This window comes from Camelus dromedarius, chromosome 27 (genome assembly GCF_036321535.1).
Source record: "Camelus dromedarius isolate mCamDro1 chromosome 27, mCamDro1.pat, whole genome shotgun sequence".
Taxonomy (NCBI): domain Eukaryota; kingdom Metazoa; phylum Chordata; class Mammalia; order Artiodactyla; family Camelidae; genus Camelus; species Camelus dromedarius.
Window position 1 is genome coordinate 23,437,010 of NC_087462.1, and position 17,523 is coordinate 23,454,532.

The 17,523-nt window shown below is 48.8% G+C and overlaps 2 protein-coding genes, 1 non-coding gene and 1 pseudogene across 9 annotated transcripts in view; 2 read left to right on the top strand and 2 right to left on the bottom strand.

Moving 5' to 3' along the window:
- Positions 1 to 842: 842 nt before the first annotated feature.
- On the bottom strand, positions 843 to 2,027 carry LOC105099583 (vacuolar protein-sorting-associated protein 36-like; annotated as a pseudogene).
- A 4,339-nt stretch (positions 2,028 to 6,366) lies between these two features.
- Positions 6,367 to 6,473, top strand: LOC116148542 (U6 spliceosomal RNA). The gene has a single exon (XR_004132073.1). It is a non-coding gene; the product is annotated as a U6 spliceosomal RNA (small nuclear RNA).
- A 5,749-nt stretch (positions 6,474 to 12,222) lies between these two features.
- Positions 12,223 to 14,312, bottom strand: LOC135319435 (basic proline-rich protein-like). Its single transcript, XM_064479576.1, has 4 exons — positions 14,247 to 14,312; positions 13,292 to 14,091; positions 12,947 to 13,150; positions 12,223 to 12,805 (listed from the first exon to the last, which is right to left on the bottom strand). Exons 1-4 carry the CDS (start codon positions 14,310 to 14,312, stop codon positions 12,223 to 12,225), a joined length of 1,653 nt encoding a protein of 550 aa, XP_064335646.1.
- Positions 12,358 to 17,523, top strand: part of NSD1 (nuclear receptor binding SET domain protein 1) — a 121,852-nt gene continuing 116,686 nt past the window's right edge. For 2 of the 7 annotated variants that reach the window (XR_004131995.2, XR_010378123.1), the window contains exons 1-2: positions 13,060 to 13,280; positions 14,406 to 15,343. Coding sequence is in view for 5 of the 7 variants with exons in the window: in XM_064480126.1 (XP_064336196.1) it covers positions 14,423 to 15,343 (921 nt within the window). In the remaining 2 variants the exon portion in view is untranslated. Of the gene's footprint in view, positions 12,486 to 13,059; positions 13,281 to 13,626; positions 15,344 to 17,523 lie in introns of those variants that run through there. The other 5 variants (XM_064480128.1, XM_031437866.2, XM_064480126.1 and 2 more) reach the window with 5 other exon arrangements.

A 17,523-nucleotide genomic window follows, 5' to 3' on the forward strand; every position in this document is an offset into this window, starting at 1 on the left:
CTCTACCATTGAGCTATACCCACCCCCACCTTTTTTTAATTGAAGTATATTTGGCATATGACATATGTTAGTTTCAGGTGTACAGCATAATGATTCGATATTTGTACATATTGCAAAATAACCACTACAGTAAGTCTAGTTAATACCTGTTGCCATACATAGTTAGAAAGAATTACTTTCTCGCAATGAGGATTTTAAAAATCTACTCTCTTAGCAACTTTCAAATATGCAATACAGTAATATTAACTATAGTCACCATGCTGTATATTACATCCCCATGATTTAGTCCATTCTTTTTTTTTTTCTTTTCTTTTTTAAGGTGTTTTATTTGGTCTGTTGAAGACATGCTTATGGTTGCTTCTAAAAGCCCTCAGGAAGAGTCTCAAATGACATTCTACAGTTTGATATTTTGTTCCAGTGTTGTCAGGTTCTTAAACTACACTGTAGGTATAAATTGTTTCACACACAAAAAAACCCATATGGGCCCATTAAACACCGAGAAAAACTTCGTTTATAATTTAGTGAATTTTAGTCACACCAAAATAATGATCTAACCTGTCCAAATATGCACATCCCTGGTGAACTAAATTCTCTTCTTTAAAAAATGGTCAGATTTGAAGATCAAGTTAAACCCTGAGGGTTGCTATACAGCTGTAACATGAATTCAAATTCATATTGGCATTCATTTTTCTGTATTTTCCTAAGGAATCTTCCTGGATCATAGAATTTAGGGAGAAATTAAATGGGTTCTATATCATTCTGGGAAATGCCACTAAGTTCTCAGTTTCTCAGGGTTTACTCCTAGATCAATGTCATACAGCCTCTACACGATGCGGGGATATGGACAAGAAGTATTTCAAATACAAAATTCTCAGCTTTGTGTCATAAATAAATTTGGGTAAAACCACAAGCCTTCCACTGAATCATCTTGGCAAAGATGGCCCATCTTCTCTGCAAGAAGCAACCTTTCTTTAGCCAAGAGGACAGACATTCCCATGAGCTTAGCAAACTCTTCTGATGTTAGGGATCCCTTTTCTGAAACCGTCTCCAAGGCTGAGGCCACCATTTCCTCCTAATTGGGACTGGAGTCCAGTGACCGTGACACCATTGTCAAACACTCGGAGCCTGAGAGGTAACTTCGGTGCTGCCAGCATCTTGCATGCACTCACCAAATCTTCCGGTGAGAGCAATTCCATTCCTCGAGCTCGGTTTACTAAACAGTACAATTCCATGAGTGACATTATTCCCCCTCGTTCCTCTAACCGCGCCTGCAATATTCCAGCCAGCTGTTTGGCCAGCTGCATGTGTTACTGTGTGCCCCAAGCCGTAGGTTTCCCTGGTAACCGGGTTAGCTACGCCCATGCTAAGCAAATAGGATTTAAACCTGATGGTCTCAGCTTCTGTGATATCACCTTGCTTGTCTTTAATCTTATTAGCAATTGATTTTGATAACTCCACCATTTCCTTAGCCTTCATCATTAGCTTGCTGAGGTCTTCAAAGGCCTCAGAAATGTTTTTGTCAGTCTCTTTTCTTTTTTCTTCCAGTTTCCTTTCAATACCTACAATTCCTACCACTCTTATTCTTCCTGGCTGGGTCCTCTTTTTGTTTGTAATGACTGGGAAACTGGCATATTCTCCCATCTTGTCTGTGTCATTTCCTCTGATAATCGCCTATAAAACTCAATCTGACCATGTTCTTTGAAGGAGAGCTTGATGTAGGAGTTCTTACTACTGTGGAATGGACCAGGTTCTTTGTTAGCAGCTGGGTGAAGATGGTCCACTATTTTGGTACTTTTCCCAATTCCAGCTGCCTGTTTTTCAATGAACACAATTTGGGAAAGAGGAATGGCCATGCAGCATTCATGATTTTTCTGATCTCTCCAAATGAGTCTGTGGGTACTAAGAATGAGGGTCCCGGCATCAAATTTTATCTTCTCCTCACCGTCATAGATGCACACCCCACGCTGCTGGATCACCAGGGTCTCGTTGATCTCCAGGAGGCTGCTGGTCCACATGAAGTGGTCCATTGCCGCCGCCAGGCCGGACTCCACCACTCATCCACTGGGGTGTCCATTCTTTATCCCCATTTCCCTGCCACTGCTCTGGTCCAGGTCACAGCTTCCTCCTGCTTCGTGGTCTCAGCACCTTCCCGGGTCTCCCTGCCTCCACTCTCTCCCTCCACATAGTTCCAGGGTCATCTTTTTCAATGTTGTATCTGACTGTGGCACTCCCCATGAAAGCAGAATTAAATACCAGTGACTCAGAGTACTTCACAGTCTGCTCCTAATGTCTTCTTAAAATTCTCCTCTCTCCCTATCACCAACTTTCAACCACTTGGTCTCTTTATATTTCCTCTTTTTTTTTTTAATTTTTTTAATGTATAATTCTTTTTATTTTCATGCAAAATAAAAGCACACTTAATAACACCCCTTCAATTTTGACTTACAGGATTTAAATTCAACCCCTTATAACAATGACTTAATATCTAATATTACATTCATGCCCTTTATATTCTTCAAGAATATCTTCCAAGAACTGAGCCTTGAGGGGAAAAAAAAAAAAAAATAGGAAGCTATGAGCTCAATCTGAGATACTGTTAAAAACCAGAAAAGTCAAATTCTTAAAAGAATGTTTGAAGAACTTCCTATTAAAAAAAAAACCAACCTGTTCAACATTCTGTTGAAAAAAAATATGAGCTTCATCAAATAAGAAGGTATCCACATTAAAGAATGGGTGTCAGTGGTTTGAAGTATAATCCGGGGGACAATAGCGGAGCACTGTTAAGAAAGGCCCCATCGCAAATGACCTTGATGGCTCGGCTTGGAGAACAATACTGAGCAAATTAACATGGACATCAACAATTGTGAACCAAAAAGTGACTCAGTAGTCTACATTCAAATGTAAAGAAGTTTTAAGAATATCTTAATCATTTTATTGCATTTCTATTTTTTGTTTTATGAGTACACAAAAATGATATATGATATTTTGAAAACTATGAGTAAGTAGATCTAAAAGGGCTCTTTACATAAGTCTAAAATTAAAAAATAAGGAATTAAGAGGAAAAAAAAGAGTATATTCCAAGACCTTCTGAAGACTCAAGAATATTGCAAATCTGCAGACAACAATGTGTAGACAGCAAGTCCAGAGAACAGCCAAGCTCACTGAGGTGGGCAGGCATCAAAGTGCAGTTAGCTGGGCCTCACTTGCACCCGTAAACTGGCCTCATGGCTTGCCTTTGCCCCCACTCCAACCACACTGGCCCAGTGACCTGCCTCAGGTACTTTTAGCCTTGAGAAGTCACCCACAGGAGGGAGCACCGCCTGACCTCCCTCAGTACTCCACACTGTCCTGCGTGTGTCCAGCCGTGGTTGGCTCTTAGGGTTTAGGAAATGTTGCCTGTGGTCCAGGGCCCTGTGCTATGGCTTCTCTCCTGTCTCTGTCAGCCTGGGCTCCAAGGCCACGGCTTCACATGCACCCTCTCTAGCCCTTCACCCCCTGACCTTTCATCTGGTAACCTTTTTGCCCCAGAACCCTAGAGGGGATCCAATCATGAGTGGAGGGCGCCCACTGGTTAGGTCCAACCTTGGACATGGGCCCTAAGGTCACTCCGCTGTCCTCAGCTTCCTTGAGCCTGAAGCCCCTCCCTTCCCTCTCACTTCCTATCTCTGGAGAAAACAGAGATACTGGGTGGGACCTCTCTCAACTTCCTTCCCTTCCCACTTGAAACATGGCTGAGGCCAGTCCTCTCCTTGCCTTTCCCTACATGTCTCAGAGGATAAGGGGTTTTCTCCTCTGCTCTGTGGCCCATCCCCCAACCCATGACCCCATTCATACACCCTGCACCTCCTTGACCTCAGTGACCTCTCATTACTGTACCTTCAGCTTTCCCTCTCAATTGGCTTCTTCCCAAAAGCATTGTACTCATTCGAGGATTTATTCATTCAAACCCACAAATATTTATCAAGCATCTTCTCTGCACCAGGCCTTGTTCTAGGCATTGGGAACACAGCAGTGAACAAGTCTGAACTTCCATTCTAGAAAGATGGGGGTGTGGACTAAAAAAAATCAGGCAATTAAGACTGTGTAGTACAGGCATAAAGACAGATCTATGGATCAATGGAATAGATTGAGATCAATGGAACAGATCAGTGGAATAGATTGAGATTTCAAAAATAAATCTATGCTTCTTTTGTCAATTGATTTTTTGACAAGGGTGCCAAGATCATTATTCAATGGGGAAAGACAGTCTCTTAAAAAATGTTATCGGGACAACTGGATACCCCCATGCAAAAGAATGAAGTTGGATGTCTCACGCTACAGTAAATTAACTCAAAATGGATCAAAGTCCTAAATGTAAGGGCTAAAACTGTAAAAGTCTTAGGAGGAAACATAGGGGTGCGTTTTAATGACCCAGGATTAAGCAGTGGTTTCTTAGATAACCAAAAGCACAGCAACAAAAGAAAAAATAGATTAAATTGGGCTTCATCAAAATTAAAAGCTTTGTTTCCAAAGGATACTGTCAAATGAAAACACTACCCACAGAATGGGAAAAAAATATGTAAATCTCATATCCACAAAGGACTTGTGTCCAGAATACATAAAGAACCCTTACAACTCAACAACAAAAAAGACAAATTACCCAATTTAAAACATATGCAAAGAATCTGGATAGACTTATTAGGGGGGAGTAATTAGGTTTATTTATATATTTTTTAATATATTTTTTACTGGAGGTACTGGAGTTTGAACCTAGGACCTTATGCATGCTAAGCAAACACTCTACCACTATACCCTCCCCCCCCGGATAGACATTTCTTGAAAGAAGATATACAAATGGCCAGTAAACACAAGGAAATGTGCTCAACATCACTAGTTGTTAGGGAAAGGCATGTTAAAACCACCATGAGCTACCATTCTATACCCACTAAGATGACTATACTCAAAAAGGCAGATAATAACAAGTGTTGGTAAAGATGTGGAGAAATCGGAACCCTCATACATTGCTGATGGATAGGTAAAATGGTACAGCCAATTTGGTAACATTCTTCAAAAAGTTTCTCAAAAAGTGACTCAGCAATTCCACAATTCCTCTAAATATATACCCAAAATAAAAGAATATAGATGTCCACACAAAAATTTGTACACAAATGTTCATAGCAACATTGGCCCCAAAATGAAAACATCACTGATACACAAAATACCAAATGATAAACAAAATGTGGCATCTCTACAGAATGGAATATTATTTAGCCGTAAAGAGGGATGTGGTACTGATACATGCTACATGATGGATAAACCTAGAAAAAATTATGATCAGTGAAAGAAACCAGACATAAAAGAGCACATATTGTATGATTCGGTTTATATGACATGTCCAAAACAGGCAAATCCATAGAGACAGAGAGTAATGAGTGGTTGGCAGGGCCTAGGGGGAGGGAGGGTAAGGGGAGTGACTGCTAATGGGCTCAAGGCTTCTCTTTAGGTGATGAAATGCTCTGGAATTAGACAGTGGTGATGGCTGCACAACTTTGTAAGTGTATTAAAAACCACTGGATTGTACATTTTAGAAGGGTGAATTTTATGGTATATGAGTTATATCTCAATAAAAAGAAAATAAGTAGGAAAAATCAGACAATTTCAGAGGACGGTCATTGCTGTAAGTTACTTGAGCAGGGAGATGTGATAGTGTGCCCTGGGGTCAATGAGGGGTCCTCAAGGTGAGGGAGGAGCCAGGTGGGCCTGTCTGAAGAGGGATTCTAGCTGGTAGATGGAAAGAATCCTGGCAGAGCTGGGAGCAGAGTCTTCCAGACACAGGAACACAGGCCCTGAGGTGGAATGGTTTACACAAGATGGAGTCTCTTCTGTCTTTAGAAAAAGCCCTCCCTCCTTCGCCCTCTCCAACAGTCCTGCCTCCTGTTCTACACAGCCACATGTTTTCCAATCATGGTTTTTACCCAAGGTCTTCACCCTGGGGGATGTGAAGATTTTCCAGATTAATCTGAGCATGGTTGGAGTGAAGGGTACAAATTCCCAGACCTTTAACTTCCCTCTGAAATCCTTGATCTGCCTGAGAAAACACTTCTCTCCAGTTCTCCTTTCAGATGGCTTCCCACGGAAGAGAAAAGCCACATCTTAACCAGATGAATCTCCCTGGGCAGGGCGCCTCTGGAGAGTGGGTGCTGGAGAGCCCTTAGAGCTTCTGAATGACTTGCTTCACCCAGTAAACTCAGGGCAAGGCTTTGGCCTTGTCTGTCAGTCCTAGAATCAGAACCCAGCAGGGGGACGGTTGTCATGGGGACGCACGTGAACGTGCTGGTTTTAATTGAGAAATGGAGTCAAATCTTTTCCAATTGAAAATCAGTCTGAGTGCTCGCTTCAGCAGCACACATACTAAAATTGGAACACTCCAGAGAAGATTAACATGGCCTCTGTGCAAGGATGATACGCACTTTCGTAAAGTGTTCCATATTCTTATATTTAAAAAAAAATCTGTCTGAGTTGGCTTAGGGATTTGATGATGGGGCCTGGTTTTGCGATTTTAGACACAGGAAAGACGTTTTCTATAAGTTAATAGAGCTGAAGCTACAGCCTCAAGGTTTTGATTAAGATATATTTAAAGCAACATATAGGGTGTGGTGGATATAGGTCAGTGGTAAGGCATATGCTTAGCATGTGCCAGGTCCTGGGTTCAATTCCCACTACCTCCATTAAAAAAAAAAAGTACATATATAGTACACCAAAAATTATATTACTTATAATATACGACTTAAAATTAGGTGCCAATTTTTCAAATGTGAGTAGGTTATATATATATATTGTCTTGAATTTCTTTAAAGGGGTACTTGATCAAAAAATTTGGAAGACCATCCACTTTACTAAACTCTTACCCCAGTGTCTCATCTCTGCCTTTATCTACCTGACCTCCTTTAGTATTTATCGAGCAATTATTGGGTATAAACTCTGAGCCATTCTACCACTTGCCAGAGCAGGACCTTTTACAAGCCACTGCTTCTTTCTCAGCCTCTGTTTTCATCTGTAAAATAGGATAATGTCCATTTTTGCAGGGAGACAATGGGTGGGCGTAAAGGGTGACCCTTAGGCAGGCAGAAGGTACAGCCACTTTCCTGACCACAGGCTGCAGAGCTCCCCCTTCCTCTAACTGCATCCCTCCCGGAGCCCAGCAGTCTTCCACTTCCCCCTCCTCCCCTGGGAATCAATGTGTTCAGAAGTGACTGTCTGGAGGCTAAGGGTGCATCTGAAAAACCAAGCGCTCAGAGAAGGAGAGGTTGGGGGTTGGGGAGGGAAGGCTGACCTGTTGGGTTGGGGAGGCTAGTGACATCCTAAAGGCGGTGTCTACTGAGCACTGCTTTGTGTGGGGCCTAGCACCAGGCCAGGCCTACATTCACATACTTAATCTACACAACCACCCCATTTGTGAATTTCAGGCAGGGGAAGGGACTTACTGGTAAGTGGTCCTGGCTACAATCTGAACCCATGTCTATCTGACTGTAGATCCTATAGGCTCTCTTAAACTTTCTGAAAGTGTTGTCTGGGACAGAGGCCTGTGTGTTCCCCAAACATCCCTGAATCCTTTTAGGGAGGGTTTGAGTTTTATGCAACCCATTTGGACCATATGAAGCCATAATTCTTTTGTCTGTTGGAGACAGAGACTTGGAGATGAGTTGAGGGGGTAGATCAGGCATCAGGAAGTGTTTCCCCAGCACTTACTCCAAGCCTCACAGTCCTGGGCTTGTCACTGGAGGTCAGAGAAGTAAATGCCCTGTGTCTTGTTGTAAGGGGCTCACCAACTGGCTGGGACCAGATCTGGAAGGTCCATAGTTACTGCAGGAGCTCATTCAGGGAAAAAATGCCTGCAGGGATGGGATCAGGGAAGACTTGGGAGGAGGAGGAGGGATCTTCTAAACTGGGTCTGAAGGATGAGTAGGAGTTTGCATGACAGTTAGGGGGAAAGACATAGGGGCTAGCATGAGCACAGGCTGGATGGAATGTGGCCTGTCCTGGCACAGTGAGGACACTGGGAAGCTGGGGACGTGATGAGGGCAGAAGGGCAGGGACTGGTGGCCCCTATACACGGGGATTTCAAAAGACAATAATTGAGAGAAAGAACACTTGAAGGCAAAGCTTGAGTCCTTGGGGCTGGGGCTTCAGGGCCAGGTTAGCTGCAGAAACCTGGTATGCGCAGGAAGGAAATTACTGGAGAGCTGTATGGCTTCAGATATGGCCAAAACTTCGTTGATCTTAAGCGGAAGCCTGATCCAGTTCTGGGGAACCAGTGGGTGGGAAAGGAAGGAAATAACTCCTGGATCCATCACAAGGGATGGCTGGGGTGTTCGCCAGCAGTGTTTGGGACTGATGGCCAAAGGCCTCCATACCACCCCCCAAACTGGCTGTTTCATCAGAAAGCAGGTACTGCTCCTGTCCAGTGGGGATGAAGAGCATGAACCGGGTGTTGGGGCTGGGAGTTTGGCTCTGAGCAGGTCACATTTCCCGTATGGAAGATGTGGATATCAATAGTGCCCATGAGAGGGCACTATTAAATGAGAGGGTGTCATGCAGAGTAGCTGGGACAGAAGAGGAGAAGCCACCACTCTTACTGGAACAAGACAGTCCTAGCATGTCCCAAGGCAAGGCCCTTGTATTTCCAGAGGAGGTAACAATCTCTTCTGGACACTACTGGCAGAGTGAGCTTTCTACTGCACAAATGGGATTCTTAACCTGCTCCTTAACCTTACATGGCTCCTTGCTGCCCTCCAGATAAAGCCTAAATTCTTTAACTTGGCCAGCAAGGCCCTGCACCACCAGGCCTCTGTGGCTTTCCCCATCTTCCATCTTCATCTGAGGTCTCTTACTGCGCCCATCACCTCCACCACTCCCACCACACACTAGCCTCTGGCCACACTGTTCAGTTCTTCCAAAGCCCAATATTTCCCTGGGCTCTTCCGCTGGAACCTCTGCCTCCTCTATAGGCTATTCCTGTGTACCCTTCTGACTCCTGGATGTCACTTCCATGGAAGGCCTTCCCTGTCTCTGAGGCCTCCCCAGCTCCCCCAGCACCTCTGGTTTCTCTCTCTGTGCTCAGCCCTCGACTTTGTTACTACTTCTCTGTCTTTCCCACAAGGCTCTGAGGGGGAGCTCAGTAAATGTCTGCTGAGTTAATAAATGAGAGACAGGGCAGTTCCAAGAAAAAAAGAGTCACTGTACACTGGTCAAATGTCTCCCCAGGTATCTCTCAGCAGGGTAGGAGCCATCAGTAAGGGCGATTTACAGATGAGGAAACTGAAGCTAAGGTAATCTCACTTTGCCTAACACTCAAATTCCTGAGCACCTGTGGGCAAGATGTGTGCTGGGCCTTCTCATAGTGTCTGGAAGTAAATGGAAGGTGTGCTGCAGGCTAAGAGCAGAGGGTGTGAAACTGATCACACCAGGTGACAGGGCTCTGAGACCTTTCGGAAGGGCTGAATCTTTTGGATCTCATTCTTCACAGGATCGCTCAAGGGTTAAAAGAATTAACGCAGGTCAAGTGCCCAGCATGGTGCCTGGTACACAGCAGAGACTTGGCACATATTTATCGGTTCTATCTTAAGGATGGGAGGCACAGGTCCAGACAAGGAGGGCAGGCCACAGCCCTTTCCCTTCTTCCCACCTTCAGGAGCCAGTGTCCTTGTGAGAACATGGTCCCTGCAGCCCACTGCTATTACAACACACAAGAGGTGCTTGGCCAGGGCCTGCTAAATGGGGAGGCTCCAGAGGGGGCTGCTGTGAACGAGATCTCTGCAGCCAAATTCCACTCTAAGAGGCAGGAAGGGACCCCTGAGGTCACTTCAGGAAAGTCCAAGAGGTTTTCCCTGGAATTCCTTTCTTCTCCCCCAGACCTGTCAGTAAGCTGTTCATTTCCAGCAGCCTGTCCCCCGTTAGCCCCTTCTCCTATTCCACAGGGCCTGGTAGGTTGGAGAGAGGGCTTCCTGAAGGACAGTGATGTCCAGAGGTCAGCTCTGGGAGGACCCATTGTCCCTGCCCCACTTCACCTTTATGAAATAGTCTTTTCTTGAGGCTAGGGCTTCCTAAGGCAGGCATCTCATCCTTTGTTTCCCCATCACCCAGCAATACTGCCTGGAATGCAGGAAATGGTTACTGAAGGAAGCAAAGAAATGCATTTCAGCGTTCATCAAGTGCTTTGTCTGTACAGGCCCCTAACACTTACCTTTACCTTCAGGATCCTCGCAGTCCCCTGTGCAGTGGAAATCACAGGTGAGGAAACTGAGGTTTGGGGCTGTTAAACGATTGGATCAAGGTCATGCAGTGGCAGCCCTCAGAATGGTCCTGGGAAAGTAAAACGTTGAGAGTAACCTGGATGACGTGCGGCAACGGGCAGGGGGTAATTGTCAGTCAGAAAACATTCGCTCCAACTATTAGGTGTGAAGAAGGAACCAGTCAGAGCTCCCCCACTGAACTGCCTAGAAGGGATTAGCAGGAGTCACTCCTTAGCAGAACAAAGGGCGGGTCCCTTTAGGGCGGGACCCTGGGGTGTAGACCCGGCTCTTCTCTGGCTGGTCCTAGCACACAGAACACTGCCAACCTGATTTTGCCCCTGTGAACAGTTCGGGGTACCACATTCTCTTCAACAGGAGGCTCTCTGGGGTCTGTGCCCACCTCCTCACTCTGCTTCCAGGGGGCACCTCCCCTCCGAGAAAGCCTGCTTGCTGTCTGGTAGAGCGTGCATCTCAGCACTTCGATGTGGTAAGGTCCTGTTTACTTGTGCATCTCCTTGGCTTGTCTCTTTGGTCTGTGGGCCTTGGAGAGCAGGAGGCATCCTGAGCTCCAAGCCTACCGGGGCTAGTTTCGGGGTCTTCATCCCGAAGTTGGGGAAGGCTGAAGGAGGGAGTTTAGAGAGCCTCACGCCAAAGCCAATACCGCGCGGGGCAACGCCGAAAGTGGCCTTTCTTCCAGGTGGGCTCATGGTTAACTGATAGAAGGGCAGCGGGTAAATTCTCCACTGGGGCAATAATTATGCACATTTACTAAGCCCTGGGAGGAATGGTAGTCACGTGGCTCTCGAGGGCGGCGCCCTCAGCTTTGAGATGGAGTGAGCTCTAATCACTGAAGGCTTTCTGGAGGAGGCGGAATTTTTATGGCGGTCGATTGTGGTTTTCTCTGAATAGCGAGGATGCGCTTAGCGCGCTAGGGACCAGATAGGTCCCGAGGTGAGCTATTTGTCGGGGAGCAAGCCCAGGGGCGAAGGGGTTGGATCGGGTTAGGGGAAGGGCCTGGGGGGCTAGAGTCGCGGGTCAGGCTGGGTTTGGGTTCCCACGTGCCCTTGTCCTGTCTTTGGTGATTGGACACGCTGCAGCCGTTCTAAGGCCGGTCCTGTGGGGCCCCGGGCGCTGGGTGCAGGCCTCGAGGTGCCAGGCGCCTGAGAGCAGAGCGCCCCAGGCTAGGGATGAGGCCAGCAGGCTTGGCGGGGCCAGCCCCGCGGTCCGCCCTCCCAGAGCTGTTCCGCCGGGGTCCCGATGCCTGGCCCGCAGGGGCGAGGCGCGCGCTCCCCCGGGAGCAGGACTGCGGAGCAGGAGGCCTGCGCCGGGCGGAGGTGGCACGAGAGGGCCATCTGCCTGGGTGCAGAGAACTGCAGCGTCCACGGTGCGAGGCGCGGCCCCTCCGGGCCCCCAGCCCGCGTCCCCTGCTTGGCGCGCACGCACCTACCGACGCCCGCCCGTGCCCCGGGCCGGAGTCCCGGTGCCAGGCCCAGACCCGGACTAGGCGCGGGAGGCGGTGCAGGGATTAGTGGACCCCTCCCCCAGCGCTCCCCTCGCCCCGCCCGAGGCAGCGAGGACCCCTGGGCCCGGGGGTGGTGGTGAGGGAGCTTCGTCCCGGCGGTGCCCGGGCCGGGGACTCGGCCTCACTGGGCGGGGGCCGCACGGCAGCAGGCCGAGGTGCGGGCGCGCTGTCAGGCTGCTGCTGCCCGGCTCGGGTGTGGGGGGGTGGGCTCAGCGCGGGGGTCGCCGGGCCTCATCCCCCTGCCGAGGCCACGGCCGGGCGGGCAGTGCCCAGGCGGGTAACCCGACCCGACCCGGCTCCCGGGAGCCGCTCACCCCGCACGGCCGGGCAGGGGGAGGGAGAGGGATGCGGGGGAGGGGGAAGGGAAGGGGTGGTGGGTGAGGGGCTGTGGGGACCGCAGGGCCGAGTCCCCGGCCTGTCTGCGCTGCTCTAAGGCTGCTGCCTTTGGTGCCCGGGACGAGCCAGCCCCCTGCCTCGCGGGCGTCGGGCCTGCGGCTGGAGGGAGCCCTGGGGCTGCACAGGCTTGGCTCGGGGAGGCAGACCCGAGCTGCTGCCTCCATTTTGTTTCCTGCTCAGCTTGGTCTGTGGTGGTGGTGGTGGTGTGGGCTTGGGGTGCGGCCGGGCAGGGGGTTCACCTGCGACCGCGCCTGCTCGGGGCCTGAGGCTTCGAAGACCCCAGCCCAAGCCCCCAGGTGAGCCCCGCGGTAGAAGGGGGGTTGCCTTGGCCTCGGGCCGAGCCGAGCGGGCTGAGTGCAGGTGCCCAGTGGATGGGGAACCCGGGCTGTAACCTAAGATGGAGGCCGGGACTGACGCGGGCCCGAACGGGGCTGGCGGGGCGGTCGGACAGGCCTCAGCTCGGCCAGGTGCCCCCGGGGCTGGGGCTTGAGACCCGTAGGGTGTTGGAACCGGGTGCAGCCCGGGGCTGGCGCAGCGCCCCGAGGTAGGTGAGGGGATTGGAGTGCCACCCACGACGCCCGCAGGCCCGGACACTCCAGGGAGGCGCGCGAGGCCCCTGGGGAGCCCGCCTCAGGCCCCGCCCGGGCAGCCGGGCCGGCCCGTAGGCCCGGGCCGCGAGCGGGCGCGCAGGGGGAGGGGAGGGGGCGGCAGCGGCGGCTCCACTGATTGGGCGGCGCGCTCGCAAGCCCGACTTCACCCGCCCTGAACCCCGAAGAGTGAAGCGACGGAGCGCGCGCCGTGGGGGAAGGGGTGCGCGCGCACTCGGGGCCCCAGCCGCACGCGGGCCGGCGCGAGGCGCTCGGTCGCACGCGCCGCCGCGGGGGCGCGCGCGGTGGGGGTGTGAGGAGGAGGAGGCGGCGGCGGAATAGGCCGGGGCAGGTCGCGCTTGCTGCCTTCTCCCCTGAAGAGAGACGCGGGGGGAGGGGGGTGCGGCGAGCGGCTCCGCGCTCTCCCCACCGCCCCGCTCGCGCCCCAGTGTAATGAGGGTCACCCCCTCCCCCCAGCCGGCCCGGGAGGGGGCGCGGGGCACGGTAACTAGTGCGCTGGGGTAGGCGGCGGGCAGGCGCGAGCTGGAGGGAGGAGGCGGCCGGGCGGGGAAGATGGTGGTGGCCGTGAGGTGAGGGGCGCGGGAGAGGGCCGGGCGCGGCGCAGGGTTGGTGGCCGGCGGCGTTCCAGCCGCAGGCCCCCTCCCCCTCCATCACTACCAACCGGGCTCAGGCCTAGCCGGCCGGGCCGCCGCGAACTTCCTCCCCGCGCGGCCCGTGCCCCGCCGGCCTCCCGCGCGCACCTCGGCCTCCGCCTCCCCTCAGGTAGCCGGCTGGGGGCACGGGGCCGGCTGCCCTCCTGCAGCAAACTTTGCTTGCTGCTGAATATTGATAAGTGCGATCGGTTCGGCCAGGAGGTGCTGCCGCCGCTGCGGGAAGGAGCGCGGCCCGGGCAGGCGGCGGCGGCGTCGGCAGCAGCCATGTTTGTCAAGCTGTAGCAGCTGCTGCTGTCCTGACTTGGCTTCGCCGGCTGCCTCCGTTTCTCCCCCTGCCGCGTTCCGGCCTCTGGGCCCTGCAGCCGTGGACCGAGCAGGCCTGCAGTCAGGAAGGCGAGCTTCGGGTGCACCCGCTTCGGCCGACTCGCCTGCGGCCTGGACACGGCCGCTGCAAAGGCTCCGGCGCCGGCTGGGGCGCAGGGTGCAGCCCTATTGTGACCGCTGCGCCCGAGCGAGCCAGGAAGGATGGGGGGGTAACCTTTTTGTGCAGCGTCCGGGAGCCCCCCCCCTCGAACCCTACAGCCCCCTCCATTGGAGAGATCTGGCCGCTGGACCCCCAGCGGGGGAGGGGAAGGACGATTCTTGTTTGAGATTTGGAAATTTCTACTGCCAAAGGGATTTTAATTTTAGACCAGCCCAACTGTCCACCAGTCTGCAGTGCAGGAAAAAGGGACGGGCTGTTTCCATGTGGCAAGATCTGCCCAGCTCCAGGAAGATGGAGTTTGCGGAGGCTCACCGAGGCCATTTTTCCATCGTCAGCTGGGGAACTTTTTCCGCCCATGGAAGTGCAGCAGAAAGGCATCGAGGCCACTAGGCCTTGAAGTGGCTGCCATTTTGAAGATAAGAGTCAAATGGCCTGTTAACTCAGATTAATTGCCGTGTTTTTGGATTCCAGGTTGATGCTGGCCCAGGATGGATCAGACCTGTGAACTATCTAGAAGAAATTGTCTGCTGCCCTTTTCCAATCCAGTGAATTTAGATGCCCCTGAAGACAAGGACAGCCCTTTCGGTAATGGTCAATCCAATTTTTCTGAGCCACTTAATGGGTGTACTATGCAGTTATCGACTGCCAGTGGAACATCCCAAAATGCTTATGGACAAGATTCTCCATCTTGTTACATTCCACTGCGGAGACTACAGGATTTGGCCTCCATGATCAATGTAGAGTATTTAAATGGGTCTGCTGATGGATCAGAATCCTTTCAAGACCCTGAAAAAAGTGATTCAACAGCTCAGTCGCCAATTGTTTGCACTTCCTTGAGTCCTGGTGGTCCAACAGCACTTGCTATGAAACAGGAGCCCTCTTGTAATAACTCCCCTGAACTCCAGGTAAAAGTAACAAAGACTGTCAAGAATGGCTTTCTGCACTTTGAGAATTTTACTTGTGTGGACGATGTAGATTCTGAAATGGACCCAGAACAGCCAGTCACAGAGGATGAGAGTATAGAGGAGATCTTTGAGGAAACTCAGACCAATGCCACCTGCAATTATGAGCCTAAATCAGAGAATGATGTAGACGTGGCCATGGGAAATGAACAAGACAGCACACCAGGGAGTAGACATGGTGCAGTCAAATCGCCATTCTTGCCATTAGCTCCTCAAACTGAAACACAGAAAAATAAGCAAAGAAATGAAGTGGACGGCAGCAAAGGAAAAGCAGCCCTTCTCCCAGCCCCTTTTTCACTAGGAGATACAAACGTTACCATAGAAGAGCAATTAAACTCAATAAATTTATCTTTTCAGGATGATCCAGACTCCAGTACCAGTACATTAGGAAACATGCTAGAATTACCTGGAACTTCATCATCATCTACTTCACAGGAATTGCCATTTGTAAGCAGTTTTTGGTACAACTTAAATATATACATAAGTGTATATATACAGGCAACGTAAAGGGAAACTATGAAAACTATAAAAGCCAATTATAACTAATCGGGTTTTGGTTGCTTGTCAGTTCACGGATGAAAGCCTATTGTTGTTGATAAGCTCTTTGGGGAAGTTTTACTTTGATTTTTAAATTTATCTCTGTTGTATGAGTTCTGATTTTCCTGGTTAAATCTCCATTGAGGACTGGCTAAGAGTTAAACTTTTAGGGGCATTTGATTGAGTTCAGATTTAAGTTTTCAAGATGGAGGAATACATTTGTTCAGCTTTTTTTTTTTTTTTTTAAGTGGGCTTTGGCTTGCTAGTGTTATGAGTTAAGGTGAACCAATTAATTACCCAGAGTCCTGTTTCTGCGTAAGTCATGGCTTATATTTTTAGTTGATAGAGTGACTTGCTGCAGGTTGAGGTGCATTTTGGATACACATTCGAAGTAGCTAACATGAGAAGGCCTTCATGGACATCAGTCAAAATTTAAATTAGGCTAATTTTTCTGAACTACCTGTTGTACAGCCTCTTAAGCTGTAGGTAACTGACACCATCAGAGAAGACACTTGAACCTTTTCTAGTTTTAAATTTTGCAGTGTATATATATATTTGTGGTATGTGTTTATGTGTATAGAAATGGGAAAAAAAGGTAATTTGTTACTCGATAGTGCTACGTACTATTGTTAGAGGGTGGTAAATGATAAAATGAAAAAAAACTTGATCTTATGTAGAATTTCTTCTGTTCCTAGTTAGGTAAATGACCAGTTGACTTCTCGTAGCCTCAGTTTAATCACTTTTAAAATCTGAACTGACTTGATTGTTAAAAGATTCCCTTCAGCTTTAAATATTTGATTCTGATTTTGTTTTTGCCCAGACACATAGTCATGGTCACCTGTAATGTCACCAAGAGCACCTCTCTCCTCCCCCAACAAATGTCCCTGAAATACTATGTAAAGATTTAATAAGCAAAAATTTATGATGTGTGGTGATCCTTTTGGGCACATTAAACATTCATTTTACCATAGCCGTGCTGTTCTTTAAAGTTAGAGTGAGAATGTGGGTGTGTCGCTTTTGTTTCTGTTGATTCATATCTTAAATATGCTTTAGTACTCCTTGATTTCTTAGCTTGGCAGTTCCAGATTTTAAAAATTTGTTTGGGTAGTTATCTTGAGTCTGCATTATCCTCGATATTTTTTAGGATGGATAGGCTGGGCTGGTAACCTATTGGCAGCTCAGACAAATTCTTCTTGCATTCACATTGAAATTTACTTTACACATATGTAGTTTTGTCTTCGTATTGACATAAAAACTTAGATCTGATGGTGGAGATAGATGTTTCTCAAGAAGTACAGACATCTAAATATAAATCTGACTGGTTCTTACCAAAGATGTCAGTGGAGAATTGGTTTCTGTTAAAAACAATCAAAAATACTGAAAATACTGGAGCCTTTGGAAAGTATGTTATGCATCTGAAATGGGAGTTAACAACCTTGTATAAATGTAGAAAAATTTTTTTCAGGCAGCAAATTTAAATTGCTTAAAGCCTAGAGCTTAAAACAAGTATTTTTATTCTTTTAAACCTTTCCTTGTGGATGAAATCTATTGCTTTGATTTTCGCCTTTGATATTTTATAACTGAGGATTTAAATAAGTGAGGTCAATCTCAAAATGCAAATTTAGCAGAACAATGAGCTTGGGAATGGTGTAATTAAAAATAATTCTATATAGTTACACACCATTGATGTATTCAGACTGTTCACAATGGATTCGTTGATGCAGCAGGTATAGAGAGCACTTACTCTGTATTAGATTCTATGCTCAGGGCTAGAAACTTTAGGAAATCTTTAGCAAATGCTATTTGCTTTTTTTTCTGCCTGTAATATTGTGATAGAATAAGATTCTCTTGGGGAGAGTAAGAGTAATTATTAAGAGTTTCAAGCCCCCTGTCTGGAATTAGAGAAGGACGCATAATTTAACAACATCATACTGCCGGTCGTCTTGTACTTCTAGCTCTCAGCAGTCTGTTTGCCTCCTGTCATAAACGAGCAGCCTCTTCGGTTTACCCTCATGTGCTCTCCTATTATTTTCTCTGCATACAGAAATGGTTGTCATTATAGTTAGAAATCCTGACCTGGTGCTTTTATG